This window comes from Thermobia domestica, chromosome 10 (assembly GCF_964235325.1).
Source record: "Thermobia domestica chromosome 10, izTheDome1.hap1.1, whole genome shotgun sequence".
Lineage (NCBI taxonomy): Eukaryota > Metazoa > Arthropoda > Insecta > Zygentoma > Lepismatidae > Thermobia > Thermobia domestica.
In genome coordinates, this window is record NC_137463.1 from 34,554,057 (window position 1) to 34,577,238 (window position 23,182).

Here is a 23,182-nt window from a genome sequence, read left to right on the forward strand (position 1 = left end):
ACAACAGTTTCTGGACAAAGTGCTGACGTCCGATGAGACATGGCCTCTTCAAGATACTTCTAGCGCCGTCATCATTGATTGGCACCACATGAACACACTGTTAAACAAGGAAGAAAAAAAAACTACACCAATGGAAGGGTATGTCCTGTATTTGGTGGACTGCTCAAGGTATCATGAATCAAAAACTGCTTCTACCTGGCCAGATGATTAATGAAACCGTGTACTCAAAATATTTGGAACATGTGCACGAAAAACTTAAAAACCACAGAAATAGTGCTACAGAATCGCAGATGTTATTCTTTTCAAAACAACGGGAACTTTTTACTCTTTTTATTATTACTATTATTTCTAGTATACATCACTTGCATATAAAGGCGAACGGTTCAAATCATCAGCTTTAACGAAACATGCAATAATTCAACGATAATTCCCAATTTATCATATGGAAAAGTTGATTCCGCAAGTGTGAAAATGTTCTAGGAACATGCAAAATAAACAGGAAAACGCTACATGTGTTATATACAGTACAGGCCACTCATAATGAATTTCAAGGAACCAACACAATGAGTTCTTTATATCCGAACTTCGTTTAAACAATTTCCGAATTATGGGGAAAAAAGGATTAGATAACAAGTAGATATGTTTAAAAAACAATATAAAGCATTACATCTGAACATAATTTTATTAATTAGGTTATCTAGCTTATCGTACATATTGCAGTTTCTTCAAGAACGCTTGAAGAAATCTGTAGTTTTCTTCTGAACCGTGTCTGCTGTCATTGTTCGTAGCACCGCCACTTCCACTTCCTCAAATACCCGAAATGCATTGTCCGGCACCGTGTTGCTATGTTTGAAAAGATAGCGTTGCAAGTTTTCAAAATTTGGATTACATTTTCCACTTCTCCCTCATCATTCGAATCTGCTTCATCTTCCTTCGTAGCCTCCCTCACGCTTTCCACAATTGAATTATCAACATCGGAATCCTCAGTTACAAGTGCATCATCTGCAGCGACATACTCGACAGACGTAGTTCCCTGTGTCGCTGCTTCCTGAAATTCATTCCAAGTTTTAGGATCAACAGCCTCTTCTGTCGCATTTGTGGCAATGAAATCAGGTTCATCACGATGATGATTTGCGTGGCGTCAACAATTTGTGACGACCTGTGGCTTCGGCGGGATTTCATATTTTTTAGCAATCTTATTTTTCTTCAATTCTCCCTCTTCAACTTCGTCTATAATTTCCACTTTTGTCTGAAGAGATAAGGCTTTCCTTTTGTTTGCCATCCTTCAATCTAGCGATGTACAAACACGAGTTAAAATAATCAGCTTGCGGCATGTTCTTACCTTACAGCTACCAAAAAACGCACCTTGCTTTCTCTCCGCGTTTAACACCATGAGCTCCAGTAAAAACAGATTTATTTTTAACCTCGATCTTGAACTCTGGTGGACGCGCGTTGCCGGAAATACCTGCACCCGGAGCGATTTCTGCTTTCATCCGAGTGGGAGGGGGAAGAGTGAGCCATGCCTGGCTTGCACAGCGACAACAACTATGAAAACTGATTTTGCTGTACCTGAGTTATCCACGAGCAGAAGAAAAAAAAATATCCCGATCTGAAAACTTCGCTATAAGCAGTCTTTACGGAAAATATTGTTCGTAATATACGGTCACTTCCTCCATGTTTTAAATAGGCGGTGTGACGGGGACTTCATTTATGCTCGAAACGGCCGAATTTCGAAATGGTACTTACTTGAAAAACACATCTTGTATATACATATATTCAGAAATCTATCACTCTTACTACAATTCCCTAACTTTTCCTATTTTTCAAACACTGATCATTCTGCATCACAACTCAGAAAATAATATTTATTTCTATTGACTTACCGTTTTCAAGTTATTCTCCTTAGTATTTAATTCCTTTTTGAACGATCTCATGGCCTCTCTCAATTCTTCAGTTGTTCCATCAAACTCATACTCAATGCTGTTTCTCAAATCTTCTTGCTCCTTTCGTAAGCTTTCCAGTTGAGTTGTTTTCTTTACTGAAAAATTATGAATATATATATATATATACTCATGTCCAAAACTTAAGCGAATGTGCAGATAAGTGGCAATCATGAACAACTTACATAAAAATGTTTTTGTTTCTTCAGACGCGTGGAACAGGTGCCTGTCGACAAAATAAATATAAATACTTTTTGCAGTGACACACGAATACTAAAAGATCTGATTGATTACACTCACGTCATATAGGTTATCTGTTGGTCATCAGAAATCTGGGCTTCGTTGGCAAAAATGTTTAATATGGGGTATGATTACCGCGAATAGCTATGCAGTCTGCACAGCATGCACTCATATTATGGATTACACTACCACGTATGTCATGTGGTAAAGCACCCTATCCTTGCACACGCAGCTGTGCAATTCAGCAATTGACTGTGGAGATGTTCAGACACCAATCTGTCATCTGAGGGAATCTCATACATGCTTAATGGGATTGAGGTCCGGCAACAGCGCTCGCCATTCAAGACGTCTTCATGATGTAGATAATCCTCCATCAACTGTGCCCTATGTGGACTTGCATTATCATCCATAAAACGAAATTCAGGACCCTATCCACCTATACTGTTCAAGGATGACGATTCTGCACATCAAAGTTATTTCTTCTGCTGCTGAAACACATGAAGTGAGTACGGGCTCCTAACATGATGCTGCTCCGTACTATGACCACTCAATGTGAGATAAACATCTATCACCAAACAATGTTAAATCACTTGGAGAAAGCTGGCTACAAAAAGAAGATCGACGTTTGGATGTCACACGATCTGACTCAAAAACATTTACTCGATAAAATCCTGTGTGAGAATCTCCACTGAAATGCAACAAACTCTAGCAATTCTGAAGCAGCTGATCACGAGTGATGAAAAATGGATAAACTACAACAATTCGCGAAAAAGATCGTAGTCGAAGGGAAGTGGAGTGTGCAAAGCCCACACTGACGCCCAGGAAGGTTATGATGTGCATTTAATGAGACTGGGAAGGCATTGTCCATGAGCTGCTCCTGCCGGACAGAATGATAGGCTCAGATCTGAACTGTCCACAATTTGCACAAGTGTACCGAGCAATTTAAACGAAGCGGCAGGAACTGGTCAGCAGAAAGAGTGTTGTTTACCACGCTGAGACAACCAGACCGCGTATATCTTCAACGATTCGTCAGAAATCGAAAGATCTCGACCAGGAGGTTTTAATGTATCCACTGTATAGCCCATACAAGGCATAATCAGATTTGGCCGCGAGGTTTCAATGCATCCATTGTATAGCCCGGACAGGGCACCATCACTTTACCATTTGTTTCAGTCTCTCAGAATTCTTTAAATTGTATTTAGTTAGTTTCAAAAGCAGCCTGTGCAAACCACGTGTCACAATTTTTTGACCAGACACTACAGAAGTTTTATAGCGAAAGAATTCTGGTGCAGCCAGAGAAATAGTAGGTCATCAAAGAAAATGGTACATATGTGGTATCGCAATGTTGTTTTCAAATCACAATAAATGCATTCTCAATTTTGACCTCCAAAAGCTCAGTACTTATTAGACAACCTAATATATAACCAAAGAAGAAACTCTAAACATTTTCAACTAAGATAAAGTTTTCTTGTGTTTCTAAAGAAAGATGAAGAAACTTACCGTGCTGTGTATGTATTTTGTTAATATCATTCTCTTTAGCATGTATTTCCTCGAGACGTTCTTTTATAGGCTGTAGTTCCGCATTAATGGAGTTCACTTTGTCGACGCTCACATTTAACTTCAATTCCTGTTCTTTTAACTCCTGACGTTTAAGCTTTGCCTTATCTTTGTAATCTTTTAGGTAACTAAGGTCCACAGAAAGAAGCTTTATTTCTGAAAAATTTCAAGAAAATCTTAAAATCAGTAATCTTTAACTCAAAATAATACTAATATCTGATTTTTTTTTAAAACGTCGATGCTTATGCTCTTTAGACTAAAAGAGACGGATGATTAATGAAAATGAACGATTGTGTAATTCTTTTACTCCACCGTCGGGAATCGAACTCAGTTCCACGTCCACCAAAGGCACACGCCACTACACCAACACGGAGGGTAATAAATTAAAAGTAAGACAAAATATAAAATAAAGTACAAAATAATATAAATATAAAATATAAAATAATATAAAATACGCGTATTTTGTATGGGTAACTGAGTTGTAATTTTTCATTTAATTTATCTACAATACGTCAAAAATTTTTATGTAAGCTTGCAATTAAGGCTTGAAAGAAAGAAAAAAAAAAGATATACCATTATTTTATTAATACAGTTCTCAAAAGTGGAAGTTCTGAGCTTTCTAACATATTTGAGAACTGTTTCTTAGTATTGCTGTACCTCAGACTCTCAGATTCGTTTTCTCTCTCTCATTTCTAAAACAAACAAATAAATAAAAGCATAAATAAATAAATTAGGTCTACCATCGACGAGATAACATCCGAGTTTAAAAGGCAATGACGCCATTCGCATTCGAACAATTACTAGAGGCACGAGTTTTTCGCAATGCGCGATAAAACGAAATGCGTCAGAATTAAGTAATTATCTGTTTCTTGACGTTTAACGATATTCTGTGTGTATTTTCATTGGTTTCCGTTGCGCGATAAAACGCGAAATTTCTAATACGCGAAATAACGCGAAATTTTAAACAGGTTTTCATTAATTTAAAAACACTACTTTTCCGCGAACGGACCGGTAGAACGTTGTGTGAACGGTGCATTTTGGTTGATTCTGACACGGCTATAGGGGTCGTCCACATATTACGTAACGCTATTTCTGACCAATTTATACCCCTCCCCATTGTCACACTTCGTAACGTAACCCCTCCCCTCCTTCGTTACGTAACACTTTTTGACTTTTATTTTTGCACCAATTTTGCTTATTTTGAGAGTTAGTACTATAAAAAACTTCTTAATGGTAGAACTTTTTATTACAAAATGCTTGTATTCTGAATATATTTGTAGTGCTTTTCGACAATAAATCAAAGTACGTATTAGAAAATGATAGACCGTAATAATATTTAACCTCATAAGGTTGCTTAATTAACCAGTCCTAATTCTTCCAAACTGCATACTGTCATTTTCTAAGAAGATCGCACCCATACTTACAGGTCGCCGATGATGACAAGAAGGAAATACTGTCGGAAGATGCATGTGAAAGAGGATGTAAAGAACTGACATCGATCTTTTTTCAAGGATCCAGAATCCTTCGTGCATTTGAAGGTCGCCAGTGTCGACGATGCAAAGTTCTCTTCCTCGTCGACCACATGTTCGAAGCGGCCGCACAGGTGAAAGAGCAGGGATATCTTGTTTGGCACAAGCTATTGAGCATCATCTTTGGATTTCAGTTTGCCCTTTTGAAATTCTTCTTGCCCTAAATCAGTGCGAGAATGCTATAAACTCGATTTCTTCAGAAATATTCAAATTCAAAAATCCAAAAATTTAGTAAGAGATGAATATTATACGAATTAGGTTTTTTTGATCTGCAAATCGTGGATCATTCCGTAGCGGAAAACATTATTTCACGAAAAAAAATTCGTCTGTTTCACATGCGAAACCCCTTACAAGAAAGAAGTGATCATGATTCAAATCAAAGGTTTTAGATAATATTCTCAGAATTAGCGACATGAGTGGGAACACGAGGGTATTTTCAAGCGGTGATAATCACTATTAATTAACTCCAGAAAAGCGTGCTCCGTAAATCCAATGTTGCGATAATTACAGAACGGTGTTTTATTGTATTTTATTGTATTTCCATACACGCAGGGTTCGTCACTAGTCATGCTGGTGTCTAGTGTGTTTTCGAATCCCTTCTGTTTGATTCAAATTATATGGGCTATAGTTCGCAATTTTCATAATGAAAGTGACTAGGTTTGTAACTTAATGACTTAACCACCCGACCCATCTCGATCAAATTTTCAACATAGATGAAGTTCTGGCCTGGGATGTTTTTATTCATTTCACTTAGAAGGTGCAACTTGGGGGAGGGGGAGATATATATATAAATGATCGAAAATGAGGATGTTAGTGGCAAATCCATAGTTTTCCAGGTCGCTGAGATAAACAGTGACACTTCCGATGCCGTTTAAATCCAAATTCAGTCCCGCAACTTGGTGAAAGTAAGGGGTGACATAAAAATGTTCGAAAATGACCGATATTAACGTCGAGTCTAGTTTTTGTGGTCGCTAAGATGAACAGTAACACTTTCGATGCCGTTAAAATTAAAATTAGCCCCACAACTTGTGGGAGGGAGAGATGTATAAAAATGATCGAAAATCCATAGCTTTCGGGGTCGCGGAGATGAACAGTGACACTTCTGATGTTGTTCATCTCCGCGACCCCGAAATCTATGGATTCGACATGCAAAGGTGGCATGTAAAAATTGAAAACGACTTATATTAGCGTCGAATTCATAGTTTTTGGGGTCCCTAAATTAATTGGTAACAGTTTTGATGCCCCTTATGTTCAAAATGAAAGGTATTGACCGCGAGCGAAGAACGGGTATTCTGCTAGTTTATTTATAGAAAAGAAAAGAACTGAATAAAATTATTTGTTTAAAACATTGCATATAAATCTCAGAATAAAATTAAAAATTACAGCAAAAAATATGTGTTACGTAACGAAGACCTAAACCCCTTCCTCCTCTCTTGGCACGCTTCGTAACGCCCCCTCCCCCTTTGCCGCGTTACGTAATATGTGAACGACCCCATAGAGAATATCGATTGATTTTGAGTTTAGCGTTCCTTTCAGCAGCGAGGCTATGTAAGACGTCGACCTACTGATTAACGTGAAATCCGAACCACATGAGCTCCCGCCAGGAATCGAACCCGAATCTCCCACGCCAAAGGCACGTGCGCTAACTGCTTAGCCACGAAAGAGCTCCCATAAAGAACATGTTGCCCGTTAGCTATCACATCGCAGCTGGAGCCGTTTTAATTAGCCAACGGCATGCACTGGTGACAATTAACAAACGTACAACAACGAAGGAGGAAAATGTAGAAACATGTAACATGCTTATACTTAAATGTAACCTTTGCCTATGTTTTCAGAAGGTAGCAAAACTTTCCTACTCATAGTAAGTATATAATTTTCTGTAAGTGAAATTTACGATGGCAAGTGAAATATTCAGTGTAATTTGATTTTAGGTAACGGTAGTGATCTATGAATAAAAGGAACAATTTTTAAAATGTCAAGGATTATTTTTCCACAAGAGCTACAAAATGAGAAACTTTATTTGGAAAATGCGACAAAACGCGAAATATGAAGAACGAAACGCGAAATTTTCAAATTCTTAGTTCGAAAAACTCGTGCTCCTAACGCACAACACGCAAACTCGATACAGCGATCGGTATCGTCCTCATTCAGTGTGTGCAGCAGGCAAGGATGATACGGGCGCAGTTTTAGATCCTTGAAAACCCTGGCAACCGATGACTTAGGGATATTCCAGGTGCGGGACAACAAGTGAGTCACTACTTCTGGGACACCCGACATATGGGTAATACTTCTTTAACAAGAACATAAAGAATAATGTATAAAATAAAGTTAAAATACTCCTTACTGTCTTTCCTCTCTTTCCTTAATTTCTTAATGTGCTCCATATATTTATTGTACATTGTTGCATCGAAGAGGGCGTCAAATTTCTCTTTCACTTTCTTTCCTTCATCTAATGGCCTGTAATAAATGATATAGTAATTAATTGTAAGTTACGAGAAACGAGCTAATAAGGTAGTGAAAGCATTGGAATACACACACACATGAAAGAATTTGAAGGAAATAATATGATACTCCAAAAATTTATAATTTGTATGATCATATCACTCACCTGAAATTAAATCTTCCGTTTGACAAACCAAGATTATGTCCTGTAGATTAGCAAAAACAAAAGATAAATGCAAAAGAACGATAATTATTGATTTTGAAGAATGAATATAGCACGGGAAACGAGAATTTAAAAAATAGTAATAAAACCGGCTACAATATTGTCCACAAATTTACACATTCTGAGATCAAATCAAGTGAGCCCCTTGCTACTAGATCAGCATGAAACTGATTCATCATTGTTTTACATCACCAATAAGAAATTAACTTATGTTTACGTCGTTTGTTATCAGAGAGCTTCTATAAAACGAAACCTACGGTTTAAACTGAAAGCTGAACCACTGTAATGCGCCTGATGCTCTACACCGTGAATCGAATCCGAGACTTCGTGCATCACAAAATTAAAAAAATAAAATAAAATAAAATAAAATAAAGAAAAATAAAATAAGCCCTTACTTAAAAGTTTTTTTTTCTAATGTCTGAAACCATTCAATTTATTCTGTTGCAAAAATAAAAAAAAAGATTAAAACTATTAATCAATAGTCATAATTAGAGTATAGTTCGATAAACTATCTAACACATATTTACAATTCGACAAATACTCGAAAAGAAATGGAAAATATTACCCAGTACATCAATTGTTTATTGATTTTGGAAAGGCTTACAACTCGGTTAGGAGGGAAACATTGTACAACATTCTTACTGAATTTGGAATACCGAAAAGGCTTGTTAGATCAATTAAATTGTGTTTAAATGAATCCCAAAGTAGAAAAATACTTGTCCATGAACTTTCATGTCGAGATGGCCTGAAACAGAGAGATGCGTTGTCGCCATTATTATTTAACTTTGTTCTGGAGTACGTTTTAAGGGAAATCAAAGAAAGCAACCAGGGTTTAGAGCTAAGTGTATTCAGCAAGTTATGGCATATGCTGATAATACGTGTAAATCTAATGGGGGGATGATAGGAGAACAACCAAAAAGAATGCTGAGATTTCATTAAGTGCTTGCAGGGATGTTGCTTTAGAAGTAAATACAGAGAAAACTAAATACATGGAAATTCGCCGGGATCGTAATACTGTGAATTATAGATACGTCAAAATACTAAATAATACTTTCGACAAAATGGATACTTTCAAATATCTCGGATCAATATTAACAGACCAAAACCAAATTAAATGTCAACTGAAAGCAGCGAATTTGTGTTATTATGCAGTTCAAAATCTTTTATTTTAGCGAATTCTGTCGAGGAATTTGAAGCTTAAAATATATAAAACGATAATCATGCCTGTTCTGCTGTATGGTTGCGAAACATGGTCGCTTACGTTGAGGGAAGAACACAAAGTATTTGAGAACAAAAATACTGAGACGAATAATCAGATCCAAAAGAAACGGCAATGGAGAATGACAAAAACTTGCACAATTTATACCATTTACGAAATATTGTTAGGGTCATCAAGTCTAAGAGACTGAGGTGCAAGTCATGTACCTAGAATGAAAGTAGGAACGCTTTCAAAGTTTTGACCGGAAATCCAATTGGAAAACGATCATTAGAAAAACTTAGACGCAGATAGGAGGACAATAATAAGATGGATTTCGCAGAAATGGGAATACAAAGAAGAAACTGGATCCAGTTGGGTAAGGACAGAAGTCAACAGAGAGCTTTTGTGAGCGGGGCATTGACCCTCCAGGTTCCATAGGTCATAGACTTAGTTACATCAATAATTATTAATTAAATTGTTGATTAATCTTTAGTTGACGAAATAATTATTTACAATCACTCTGACTCTGATACATTTAACAAGTTACTTTCTTATTTTCTGCACAATATAGGGGTTCTTGGTAGCTTTATATTAAAAAAAAAAAAAAAAAAAAAAAAAATGCCTCTACGTATAATTATTGTTGAACGTGATCATATTTTGAATAAGGGAAGGGAGTAAAGTAGCAGTTTTGACCAAAAAAAAAAAACTTTTATGCGCTTTATCTGAAAATGTGTCTTTTCATCCACGAGGGAGAAAGTGATACAGTAGAGTCCCCAAAAACTCGGCCTAATGTGAACCAATGGGTGGCCGAGCTTGTGAAAATGCCGGGTTATTGGGAATGGGTTAAAAAAGAATAAGTACGGGTGTTTCCTCAGAAAATACAGTTCCTGTACTTGTATGTATTGATTGCTTGAGAATACAACAGAGAATAAAATACCCAAATACCCTTAAACAAAAGAAAGTGCGTACTTTATGAAGGCATGGTGCCTTTACTGTACATGAAAATTAATAAATACACACTGTACAGTAATTTACCTGATAAAACAGACCTCAGAAAAAATACTTATGAAGGCATAAAACTGTCTATAATGAAAATTAACCAACCAACTTTGCAAAAACTGGCTTAAAAAAATAACAATGTGTTATGTCATGTTGTTTTTCCCTGCAAGGGTATGGCCGAGTTATCCGGACTGCCGCCCGGTTATCGAGTGCCGAGTTTTAGGGACTCTACTGTAGTTGAAAATTCTTTCTTTCTTCAGTTGTGTTTGTTTATATTCATTCTTGTTCTCTGGTATGCTTTGAGAGTTGGAGTGAAATGGGAGAAATGTTCAAAAACCCCAGGAAGGAAAACAAAGGCTACTTTTGTTGTGTTAATGCACTAGTTACTATTGGTTGACAGTAAAATGTCAATCCTGAACACAGACAGGAAGGTTCTAACTTCTTGGTATGGGAGAAGTTCCCGTCTTGAGAGGTGTCCCTCGCCTGTATTTTGCTTGATCGCTTTCAAAGCTTAACCCTTAGAATTAATATGTCTACAAAATGAAGACATGGACTCTAGAATTTGTTGCACATGTTGTAACGGCAGGACGAACGTTTTGTTGGTTTCTTCTTATCAAGTAGGTTTCTGGCAACGTGTAGATTTTTTTTCACTTCTATTTCAGTAATCTGCGCAGTGTTGTCAGCTATACGGATTTATCCAAAAATATAATTGTAGTGATATTTTTCACAACAAAGGTTGAATGCATTTGTGCTTAGATTCATATTATGTGTATTTTCTTCGTGAAATCCTGTGGTTGGCTATCTACAAAAGAACCCATTACGGTTCTTCTATAACCTTATCTGTCGAAGGAAGGTTTTAGAAAAAACAAGTGTAAAGTAATTTATTTTTCTCCCTTCTCACTGGCGAAAAGAAAACAAACAAGTAAGGAAGGAAAGAGACTTTCTTTGTTCGCCTTCACGGGAAGCAACACATTATCACCCTTGAATCCAAGCACCCCCCGTGTCCTCCCCCTCTGAATTTGTGGTTCACCAGGCCAAAAAGGTCATTGTTAATTAGGTAAAAATAAACCTGTGACTCATTTCTTTCACACAGGCTTTTACGTAGATCAAAGCAGAAAAACACATGAGGACTTTCAGTTAGTTAGCACTCGTTTTACGATACAGCGATGTTTATCTTCTATTTTCAGTCTTATCAAGCTGTGAAATAAGTAATCGCAGTGTTCCAGCCATTTGTTTTTTTTTTTTTTTTTTTCCGTAACGATAGATGATTTTTCGCTACTTTCAGCAACACTGCTTTCCTCAGACTTCATATGAGTCTCGATGTTACGGAATATGAAAGCATGGTCCCTGAGGAATTCAACAAGGTATTAATTATTACCCTGCTACAATATTTCAAGTTACACGTAAGCATTCACTGCAACGTAATTTATGTGCGAAAATAACCATATAACATCACGGTTTCACGTATTTTTTTTCTTAGTACGTGCTCGCTAGAATTTTGCGATACTTGCAGGATATATTAGCAATAGTCCAGCAAACATTTTCCATTATTTTTCTACAGTATGAAAGGAGTGTTGAAAGCCATGTTTTTTACATTTTTTTCGTAAAAATACGCCAATTTTCCCTACTTTTGGCAACACTGCTTCCTTAAGGGACCTCATATGAGTCTTGATTTTTAAGGAATATGAAAGAATGGTCCCAAACGAATCAACTGACGTATAAATTATTGTCCTACTACAATTATGAACCAAGATATACTTGCCTAGGTAAAAATATTGAATTTTCGCCTAAAATACCATTAATTCTAAGGGTTAAGAATTGATAATGTCGTCTCGGGCTCAACTCTCATCAGATGAAATTCGTGAAGATTCGATATACAGAAGTGGGGGAAGATAAGCTGCTTATGTTACCTGATATAACATCCGATTCTGATGATTGATGGTTAAATATGACCTTCCCGTTCTTTTCCCCATCATCAAGCCCATCTTCCCGTTCTGTGACTCCTCATTCTCCTTCCTCTTTCTCCTGTCACTCCGCCTCTTCCGATGGATAATACCATTACACCGACAGTGCGACATATTGACAATTACTTTAAACGTTTAGATGTTTCTCTTTGATTTTCTCTCAAGGCATATTACAGCATTTGGTGACCGAGACTAACAGAAATTACAACCAGAATATTGCTAAGCATTCAACAAGTAAGCTGCCACGTGATGAAACGTTGGACGAGATGAATACTTTCCTAGGACTAACGTTACTGACGGGATACGATCACCGTGCGGATTTCTGATTTATTGCTGTTAGTTATTTGTTGCAAACATTCCAAGAATCCGTTTGGTCTGCGTAATCGCCTTGCTTAAATAGATACAGGCAGACAAGCCCTGTTTTTCTTTAAAATTGTTGTGAATTTTCAGGTTTCCCCCGGCTCCTTAGAAATAATCTCAATGAACATAAATTATACATCGGTTTCGTTCTGATTAGATGCTTATTTCATGTGTATCGGATGACCTACGTTCATCTAGGAATAACTCTGTACGGCTCGCTAGCAAGGTGTACATATTGACGCATTCTTATTAATTTGGCAATCTACGTCAGGCTGTGCTGGGTATATGACAATACAGCAATTAAATTTTTATTGCTAATACTCCAAGGAACAATTCTAAGTAAATTTGCTCTGCGTAATCACCTTACTTGACTGGGGACAAATGGCAAACTCAGTTTACTTCAAAAATATTAGAAACTCAGTTTCTCCGCTTCTTCTTCTGGAAAGAATACATGTATATCGCACATATTGTGATGTTTTGTTTAATTTTACGTATAATGATGCCCATTTCATATATTTCGGATAATTAGCATTTGATCTACGACCATATCAAGTAAATCTCCACTTTTCATTAAAATCAGCTCGTCAGCAAAGCAGTTTACACTAAAATTTTTCCTCTTGTAAAAAAAAATAGTTTCATTGGTACATACCAGCATGAATCCTCTTGGTGGCAAAATATCACATTATTCAAAACCGGCTTGCTAACTCCTAGTGCTTGGCACATCTCTACATCAACATCTGCACATCGCTGACTAATACTAGCATTCTACGAAAAGAGCAAAGAAAGAATTTACCATACTTAAAACTCCCTACTGATACAAATTTTAATTACACACAAAACTAAAATACTATTTAATATTCCATATCGACCCAAATAAAGCATGACTTATAAGAACAAAAAACAGATTCAGAGGTCAACTAGCTATGAAGTACTTGACAAAAAAAAAAAAAAAAAAAAAAAAAAGCGTAAACAGGCTATTTTAAACTATTTTCTATGACCAGTTAATTGCAAATTAACTTACTTGCTTTGTGCAAGGTTTATTTTAATTCAGGCCATTTATGATACCGACATATTTGACGTTGAAAAATATATAAATAAAGACATGTATTTTTAAATAGCTCTGTAAATGTTTTGAACGGTGAAGAACGTCTGTTTCATTTCCACGTTGACGGTGAATAATATTAAGAATATCGTACATTGTGAAAACGAATTTCTATTAAACCATTCGATTCTATTAAACGAATTTCTATCAATATATTTTCCAAACTGAAAATAGAAACGATTCTTACTTCAGGCAGAGTCCAGATCAATTCAGGCAGATAAAGAGAAAAATCTTATCTTGACAGTTATTGAATTTAACACATGTTAAAATTGAGAGCAAATTAAGAAATCCGATTTTTTTTTAAATAATAATTCCTGGCCTGAGATACAGGCTGCTAAAGATGCCCCCCTATGGCGCCATTTTTCACGTGCGAATTTCGGCTAAATATTAAATTGCTCTATCTCTGAAACGGTTCAAGATATTCTTGCTTTTCATTTTGTTTACAAGACAATAATTTATGATTCAAATGATATTCTCCACTTGGAGCAATGTGTCTAAATTCTTGTGCTGTAGTCTTTTGTTTTATTATTTTATTTTATTTTATTTTAATAATACCAATTCCAAACATGTTAATTTTGTGACTGTTAATTAGAACCATAAAGTACTACATTCCCTAAAAGGGAGAACATCCACTTCCGACGTGAGTTGAACAAGATTTATAAACAAATGAAAATTTTGCCATATAATTAACCAGTTTTCGTTACTACATTCTCACATATCGGTATAATGAAACCAAAATCTAGTTTTATTTAACATGAAATTGTATTTCTGCATAAAGATAAGTAACAGACACAGCTTTCAAATATATTAAAGCGTCCAAAATATATTAGCAAGTTCCAAAACATATTACAGATTCCAAAGCATCCACTTCTGTGTACTCTGCTTAGAACTGAAATTACCAACTCAATGAACTAAAAAATGTGTTTGTCAGTATCTTCCTTTCGTACTGAGTTATGCGATCCTATTGAACTAATAGGAACAATCTTTAAAATATCACGAATCGGAAGTGAGCACTAGTGGTAGTGTTGCTACCTTGCAGGTGGAAACCTATATCCAACAGCCAGTGCATGTGGTAGCATGAAGTTCAAGATGATTTCATTTAACTCACAACTGATATTTATAACTTCTGCAAGTCACCAGTCATAGTCATACACAAACATCCCTCTTTGAAGGTTGTGAATCTGAATATTCTCCTGCCGCTTCTGAGATCTTGGTTGGACACATGAAATTTCTTCTTTATTGCTCTTTAAAATTCGTGCACAATATAAGTTCGCCCAACACTGAGAGTCCACACATGAGACATTTGAATTCCTTCCCCAGGGAAAGTTTGGTTGGACCATTCTTCTACCCTCTGCTGGGAGAATTCTTCAACTTCCTCTTTAGCAACAGGATTAGAGCTGACGTATATGATGTATGTGACTTTAATACTGTTGTAAAATCTTCGACATTCTGAATTGCAACTGTACGTGAGCTGGAATAATTGTTTTGCAGCGTGGTGCTTCAGTACACCACCGCAAGGTCCCCCTCCCATGCCCAGTAGCACTATACATCTACGCCATTGGCACAAGCGACTTCGTCAATTCAAACAGTTGGTAACGATTTTTGAAGTGGCTAGGGCATCATCAGAAATAATGATTCTCTCTGCTGCCCGTGATTGCAGTTCCTGAAGAATTTTGCGTATTGTCAACAAGGCATCTGCTGAATCATGTCCTCTGTCATCACTTATAAGTGCAACATTTGTGATCTTGTTTTGAAAATATGTGACTCCTGTAAAAATTGAAACTTGGCCATTATTCCAGTGATACTCTTGTACTTCTTGCGGCAGAATCAAAGACCAGTTCTTAGCAACATCACAGTGAAGCACTAATCAATTCAACCTCTACACATTCCTTCACTTTTGCAATGTGTTGTTGCAATTTCTTCAGATGCTGGTGTACTACTGCTTTTACCATCACTTCGCAAGTTTGTCAATGAAAGTTGCAACAGTTTTCTTAATGAGTTTATTTTCCTCCCATGTTGCATGTATGACCTGAGAAGATTCATCTGCTATGTTTTCCGGACCAAGTGTCTGTAAGGCAAGCCCTCCCTTTAAAAGAGAGTCATCATATTCCTGAAACAAACAGGTCTCTTGCTGTACATCACCGACTACTAACGACTTCACACGCCCAACAAAGGTGTCATGTGTCATGCTTTCAAGTAAGCTTTTCGAAGTTACTTTGCAAAGTTAAAAACTGACACAATACACACATAAACAGACATTTCTATGTGCGTGTGGAACTACCCACTTAGGTCGTAGTGCATAAAATGTTGATCTTCTAATGTGGAATATTGAATGTACCTTCTTATTTATGGCAAAGGTTTCTTTAATACAGCAGGTCATGTATCTTTTAACTTTCACCACTTATTTTGTGCAACTGTTATAGTGATGGTGCCTTTTTTTGTTGAAGCTATGGCGAGATTATTCTCATTTATCTTCCAATAAAATGACAGTGCAATTTGCACATGTGCTTCATTCAGATGATCACAACAGAAATCCGGTTTTCTAAGCCTCCAACTACAGATCTCACCATGTATTTGCAGCAAATGAAATCTGGTACAAAATATGTACATTTGAAAGGAACACAGATAACTGTTAAAACTTCCATTTTTCCATTGCAGGATTCAGTACCGAAGTGGCATATTCTCCTTTTCAGGATAGGTAGTATCCTCCTGTAAAATTCTCAGAATTGCAGATTATGAAACAAAAAATCGCAATCAAGACAGTAGCCACAGAAATTACACGAATATTCTTTATAAAACCTGTTAAATTCAAAAATAGAACATCTCCTCTTGACGGAATGTACTACTCTAAGGAACTGATCAAGTTACAAAATCACAATTTTTGAGATTACCATTATATATACATTATATATATATACAAAATCAGAAGGTACAGCGCAAAAAGAATCTGGACACATATTTCCAAACGAAGAATATCATTTGAATCAATAAATTATTATCTTTCAAATAAAACAAAAAGGAACAAAATATTTGGAACCGTTTCAGAAGTTATTATTTTAATAACCATTTCCATTTTAAATCGCCATTTTAATATTTTGTCAAAATTAACACGTGAGAAAGGAGCCCCAGGCGTTGAATCAGTAATCTTACTTCATCCTCAATTTTAACATCTATTCAACTCAATAAAATCTTAAGACTATCAAGGTATCGCCACTGCCTGAATTGGTATGGACTAACCTTCAAAATATGTTCAACCCATATAAGTACTAATACAGGCACTCCAAACACTGGAGAAGATATCTGAGTGATTTAAAGGATTTAATATTTACTGTTTTTTAAAAAATTAAAATTACACATAAAGATACGAAGAATAAATGTTTATATCGGATAAGAAGATGATTTTTTTAAAATTTCAGTGACAGTAATTTTTAGGCTTTTCCATTGACCTAATTAAAAATTTCTTTCACTGACTTTTCTCTTTTCTTTCTTATTTCTCATTCACAATGAATCATCATGCATATATTTACAACAGAAGATGATACATGCAAAAAAAAAAAAAAAAAAAAAAAAAAAAGATGGCTACTGAATCATACATAAAAATTAAAACCTTCATTTCCATGATTCCTAAGGAGGAAGTTTAAACTCCAATATCTTACAATACGAAAAAAACTGAAACCATCCATTACCTCTCCTGTTACTTTATTGCCTCTTGTGATGGTAGCTTCTAAAGATTTTACTTCTATCTTTTTGGCTCTTTGTGTAGCCTTCAATGATCGTGATACTACCACCTTCTCCCCTTTCAAGTCCTTAATACGAAGCTTCACTTGAGCCAAAGTCTGGAAAAAGATGCATAGGAAATTAATAAGTACAACAAGAAATGTATACACATAATTATTTCATAAATACTGTCAGAGGTTTGGGAATGAAACACGGACACCGTATTGAAGGTATATCGATATCCTTTTGCAAAATGATACGTGGAAGTGTGGAGTATGTAGAGCACCAATTAGTTTTCAAAATCTCTATCCTGAGCTTGAATGCAGACCCGGAGTCTGACGGGCTACTCGTCAATGAAATTACGAACAGTGTCGATGGGAAAGTAGCGAGCTAACCTGAGCAGGGCGAACTTCAGGTAGTCCACATGAGTGTGTCTCTTCTTGCAAGCTATTCATTGAAGCACTGACCACAGTTTGTAATCGAGTGGGTCAGATACGGGCTGCTAGAGGGCCAGTCTGATGTGGAGATGAATTCTGGCCGCCACTCCTGTATTGACCTGCCTTGTGCACTGTCCTATTGGAAGGTCCACTGTTGGTTGGGGAGCATGATGATACTCAGTGGTTTCACAATGGGCTCCAACACTGTGGTTTGGTACATGGTAGCCGATGTTTTCATCCCTTGTTCACAAAAATGGAGCTATGTTTTTTCGTTGAATTTACACTTCACTACACCATGACTGAATTGGATGATGGGACCCTAGACGTTCCGCAGTTTGCACTGATAATGTTGCATACACATGGTCATTTTGAGCATTAAAGGATTGCTCAACTGTAACCAGTTTCTCGTTGGAAAAGAGAATTGTTCTGTGACCATTTCATGCGAAGCGCTTGAGGAAACATTTGGCTTTCACAACCCTCTGCTGACGTTACGTATTAGTCAGAAAATGTCCAGTACGTTGTTTGGAGGCTCTGAGTCCCAACGATTGAGCACTCGTAACATTGTTGTCTTGAAATGGACATCTCTCGGGCATCACTGATCGAGTCCTGACGGGATTTTGCCGAATTCTTGTAGCCACGACTTTACCTGCCTGTGGCGTCTCACTATGCGCCGGTCAACGACACTTCCCGTTTCATTGTATCGCTGGATAGTGCGGCAGACAAATCGTGCACTGATTTGCAGGGGTTTCAGGGTGGCGAAAATGTGTGGTGACGGTATACTCATTATGTGTAGCACTAAGACTGCAACACGGTTCTCGTAATCGTCCCACTCCATCGTTACCGATCCCACTGTCACGCGTCTCATAAAAAATTAACAACTCAGGGACCTACTTCGCCCACAATACTTAGATGGCAGCACTCGATCATTCCAAGCATGATCAAACGGCAATCACAATCTCTGACAATATTTAGGACATAATTAGGTGTATATAAATAGGGTTATGTACAAATACAAAAATAGAGTGTTACTTTTTCATACGGAGTGTCGTATTAACAGTTAGTGTTCTTCGTAACTGGTTTTCATCTCCCAATTGAGCACCCAGACAGACCTTTTTCACAACTTTTCCTGTTTCCCGTTATGAGTGTTGAAGTGGTATTCTTAAATACAGGCCCTGGTTGAACTCCAAAATGTTCTTCTTATTGTTAATGTTGACGGTGTAAAATAGTCTTATGGTTATATCTGATAATTTCTTCTTAAAAAATAGAAAAAAAATCACACGTCATGAATGATTGAAACGCAATAGCTATGATATGTGGTGCGTCTCTGAAATAGGAAGAAAATACCTCTCCACTACGAAGTTAAACCAGAGTAAAATAAATAAATAAAAGTAGGTGTACCGGTATAGTAGGGATAGAACACGTTGAGAAATCGGGAATTCTATTATCTCCAAGTTTCTACATACTGAGAGTTTACTTGGGAGGTACTGTGGCTTGGGGAGCTCACCTTTGGTCCTAAGGGTCCCTGGTTCGATCCCAGACCAAGGGAGTTTGAGGAGGACAATATCGTATCCGTATATTTCTGATGTTCCCCCGTTTTCCAAGACTTTCTCATTCCACCAATTCTTTTATTATCGCTCACCTTCATACATCATCCGTCTCTTTTATCCTACAAAGAATAACCGTTGGGCGTAAAACTAAGAAATTTCATTTCATTTTCAAGAAAGGGCATTCCTTCTACACTTTCTAAATATTGAAGTAACAATCGAGATTACGGAGCACTCACGCGTGTGCGTACATTGTCACTGTACTTAAAGATCATCAACCGCTACTGATAGAAACATGCATAATGACATAATTAGTTCATTATTTTACATTCTTTTCTTTTCCAGATTTTGTAAGAAATTCTGATAAAATCCCGTCAGAATGTGCTCAAAGTGTTTTCCAACATTTGAAGGAAACAATGTAGTTTCCATCTGAGACACACTGAATATTTATCTTCTTACAGAAAATGTTCTTTTGTTCTATTATCAATTAGTTGAAGAACCTGTTCTTCGCGCGGGAAATTGATTGACTGATTGGTTGAGGCTTAATGGGGATGTCAGCATCGAGGCTATTATTCCCTATCACGAACGTGCACGAAGAATAAGGTTAATAATCGTTTAAATATAAATATAAATACCCGGAAACTTAAATGTATAGATTTTGATTTTCTCTCCTCCTTTCTTCGAAAATGGTGAAAACACATACATGTTTCCTTATTTTTAACTGACTTTACATACAGAACTTCACAATTTTAGCTTAACCAAATTTTAACATTGGGTAGGTTGTAATTAAAGAATCAAAAAGTTTAATATTAGAGAAATTAACTCCCTTTTCCCCTGTAAGAGGAAAATTTTCAACAATACTAAAACGCATATTTCCTGACTGTAAATTAAGTGGTTATATACTTGCATACTCATATTTTTAGGTATTTTGCATAGATATTATCCCCTTTTCCCTTTTACGAACAGAATTTTTGAAAATGCCACAACACTATTTATTATTTATTATTTATTATTTAAAATTTTATATACAGATGTCACACATTTAACTTAAGGGAATCCTCATATTGGTCATTTTCTGTATAGAGAATCAGTAATGATTGATGTTACATAAAATACCCCCTTTTCCTGGTAAGAGCAGAATCTTTGATAACGCTGAAACACGTGCTTAATTGTCAATCTATCTATTAAAATGCTACAATACCAATTAAAAACGCCTGAGCTCCAACTTATAAGTTTGGCTTTCAAATCTTTCATTTACGGTTGTGTGTGATTTTACGTTTAACAGAGACAAACATTCTAAGTATGTGTACTTTAAATAAACTACTTAAATAGATCTTTTTCATTAAGTTTATATTTTAAAATTATTGTTCAAAGCCTGTGTATTTAAGTAAACCTTCTCCAAAATCAATGCAAATGAATCGTGCTGCCATCTTTGAAGTTCTTTTAGACTATATGTTTGTGGACGTTTATATGTTTGTGGCCAATCCTTTCGACAATGAGATCTCGAAAACTACAGGCTCTAGAAAGATGACGTTTTCACTGATCGATTGCAAATTTTGTGTAGACTGTCCAGTTCTAACTGAATATTTAGAAACACGGTAATTATTTCTTTATTACATTTTTACGAGTACACTGGAAATGTTGAAATTAAAAAAAATAAATAAATAAAGCATCATATCCTACGTACTATACATTCCAACACCACATAGTTGTATATTGAGGTTGTATATGTCTCAGGCATCTGTTTCATGGCCAAATAATTATGAAAAAGGAAGGATAACCATTTATCCAGTCTAAGATAAATCTTTATTTATTTATTTATTTATTTTTTGAGTGTTTGCACAATGAACACCATATATAACTGACATTATAATTAAATTTGCTTATTACATACTGCATGCAAGAAGAAAGAAAACACTGGTTATACATCAATTAGGAACTCCAACCGGAAGTAGGCTCAATCTTGCAAACGATGCGAGATATTGAGAAAAAAATAATAGAAAAAATCTCCCCTTTATGATACCCCTTGCCGATTTTTTTTAAAATCAAGTCGTCTTTCACTTGTGTCCGTAAAGGGACATGTACAGATCTTGCAAGGAATGAGAAGGAAATTTATGCTCATATGCGAATGATGCGCTGTGTAGAAAGCGCAGGTTCAACTAGTATATATATTGAAATGCTAGGTTTATATGTTTGTCGCCAATCCTTTCGACACAGATCTCGAAAACCAAAGTGCTAGAAACATGCTGTTTTCTCTGGTTGTTTCCTTTTCTTTCTTTCTTTCTTTCTTTCTTTGGAGGGGGGAGGGGTAGATTCTCCAGTTTTCATTCAAATTTTCAAAAATCGTGTCGTCGTCGTTTTATTCAACATTTTAAGAGCCGTTTTGAGCCCATAAGATTAACATTGTTGCTGGCCGAAACTAGTTAGGCAACCAGTAGAGAAGTTACCTACGGCAGGTTGACGGACATTGAAGACGTTTTGCTTAAATTTGAATGGCAAAACTTTTTGCATGCTCGTAACTTGGGAAGCCTCAAGAGACGCAATGAGGTGCACTCGGACGGATATGTATTTGTTAGAAAAAAATATTTCCACTTGATATCGTGTTACTTCTACAAATTTGCTACAAACTCATTCCAACATCTATACATAGTAATTCACTTCTTTTGTGAGTCTCCTATCCTTTACTTGTGAGTCAATCCATCTGAAGTAGTCCAAAGATACTGAAAATGGTTGCTCAACCATCTCAGAAAACAATAAAAAATTGAGTGTGACGAACCTTGTGTATGAGAAGGTCAATAACACTAATCACGTTGTCGTATATACAAGATTCCTGAATGGCGGCCATCTTTGTTGTCGGTGGAGAGCCAATTTTGGCATTTTCAAGCGTTTACGAAAACTAGTTACTCAGGACGTACGAATAAGAGGAACACCAAACAAAAATGAAAGTTTACAGGAGAGACTGAGGTACGCGGAGAATATACATATACTCTTGCTTCTAAATAAATATGCAGGGTTGCAAACCAATATGTGAAATCACCAGAAAAAGTACAGAAAATTACATTTTTAAAGGGACTGTATTTTGGAATGGCATAAAGTGCGGGTTCATAAGTTTTGTGATGAATACTATTATATGTAAAGAGTCTCCAGAAATATCAACAGCTATGATACTATTAGCACTGTAGATTTATGGGAGTCCGAAAGATGAAGTTTGTGATTTTGGTGCCATTTTTGGTGCGTTATATCTCAGAAGGACAAAGTTCTAAAAAAATCTGCTTAGGCCACAAAGTAATTCTGTATGTGAATAAACTATTACAAAAATATCATGACTGATATTACATGAAAAAAAAAAAAGTAAGGACATAGTAAAAGAGCGAAGAAAGCACGTGCGTGACGATGGTCGTAGCCCGGAAAAATTTAAATGTTTGGATATATTTCTTGCTAGATCTCAAAAACTACGCATGGTGCAGCAATTAGGCCCGCTTTTGTTTGTGTTCAGTTGTGGAAAATTTACACGTGGCGGTTGTTCCATCTTTCTAGCTCCATGATCATTGCCACGTTTATATGGTAAGGGGCTTAGCTCACAGTATAGAACACAAACCTCCACAAAAAGCGACAGAACTTTCTTGATTACATTTATATGATAATGAAAAACGAAGGATAACCATTTCTCCAGGCTAAGATGAATCTTTATTATTTGGAGTGTTTTGCTCAATGAACAGCATATATCACTGACATTATAATTAATTGTGTATGTAATGTACCTAGGTATTTGCTTATTACATAATGCATGCGAGAATAAAGAGAACACTTCATACATGAATTAGGAACTCCAAGCGGAAGTAGGCTCAATCTTGCAAACGGTGCAAGATATTGAAAAAATAATCGAAAAAATCTCCCCTTTATGGTACCCCTTGCCGATTTTTATCAAGA

The 23,182-nt window shown here is 36.3% G+C and overlaps 1 protein-coding gene across 2 annotated transcripts in view; it reads right to left on the reverse strand.

The window, feature by feature from the left end:
- Nucleotides 1-23,182, reverse strand: part of rad50 (DNA repair protein rad50) — a 124,885-nt gene that overhangs the window by 85,318 nt on the left and 16,385 nt on the right. For both annotated transcript variants that reach the window (XM_081727996.1, XM_081727997.1), the window contains exons 4-8: nucleotides 17,241-17,390; nucleotides 13,102-13,217; nucleotides 7,611-7,723; nucleotides 3,681-3,893; nucleotides 1,884-2,038 (exon numbers count right to left, since the gene is read on the reverse strand). In XM_081727996.1, the coding sequence (XP_081584122.1) occupies nucleotides 1,884-2,038; nucleotides 3,681-3,893; nucleotides 7,611-7,723; nucleotides 13,102-13,217; nucleotides 17,241-17,390 (747 nt within the window). The remainder of the gene's footprint in view (nucleotides 1-1,883; nucleotides 2,039-3,680; nucleotides 3,894-7,610; nucleotides 7,724-13,101; nucleotides 13,218-17,240; nucleotides 17,391-23,182) is intronic.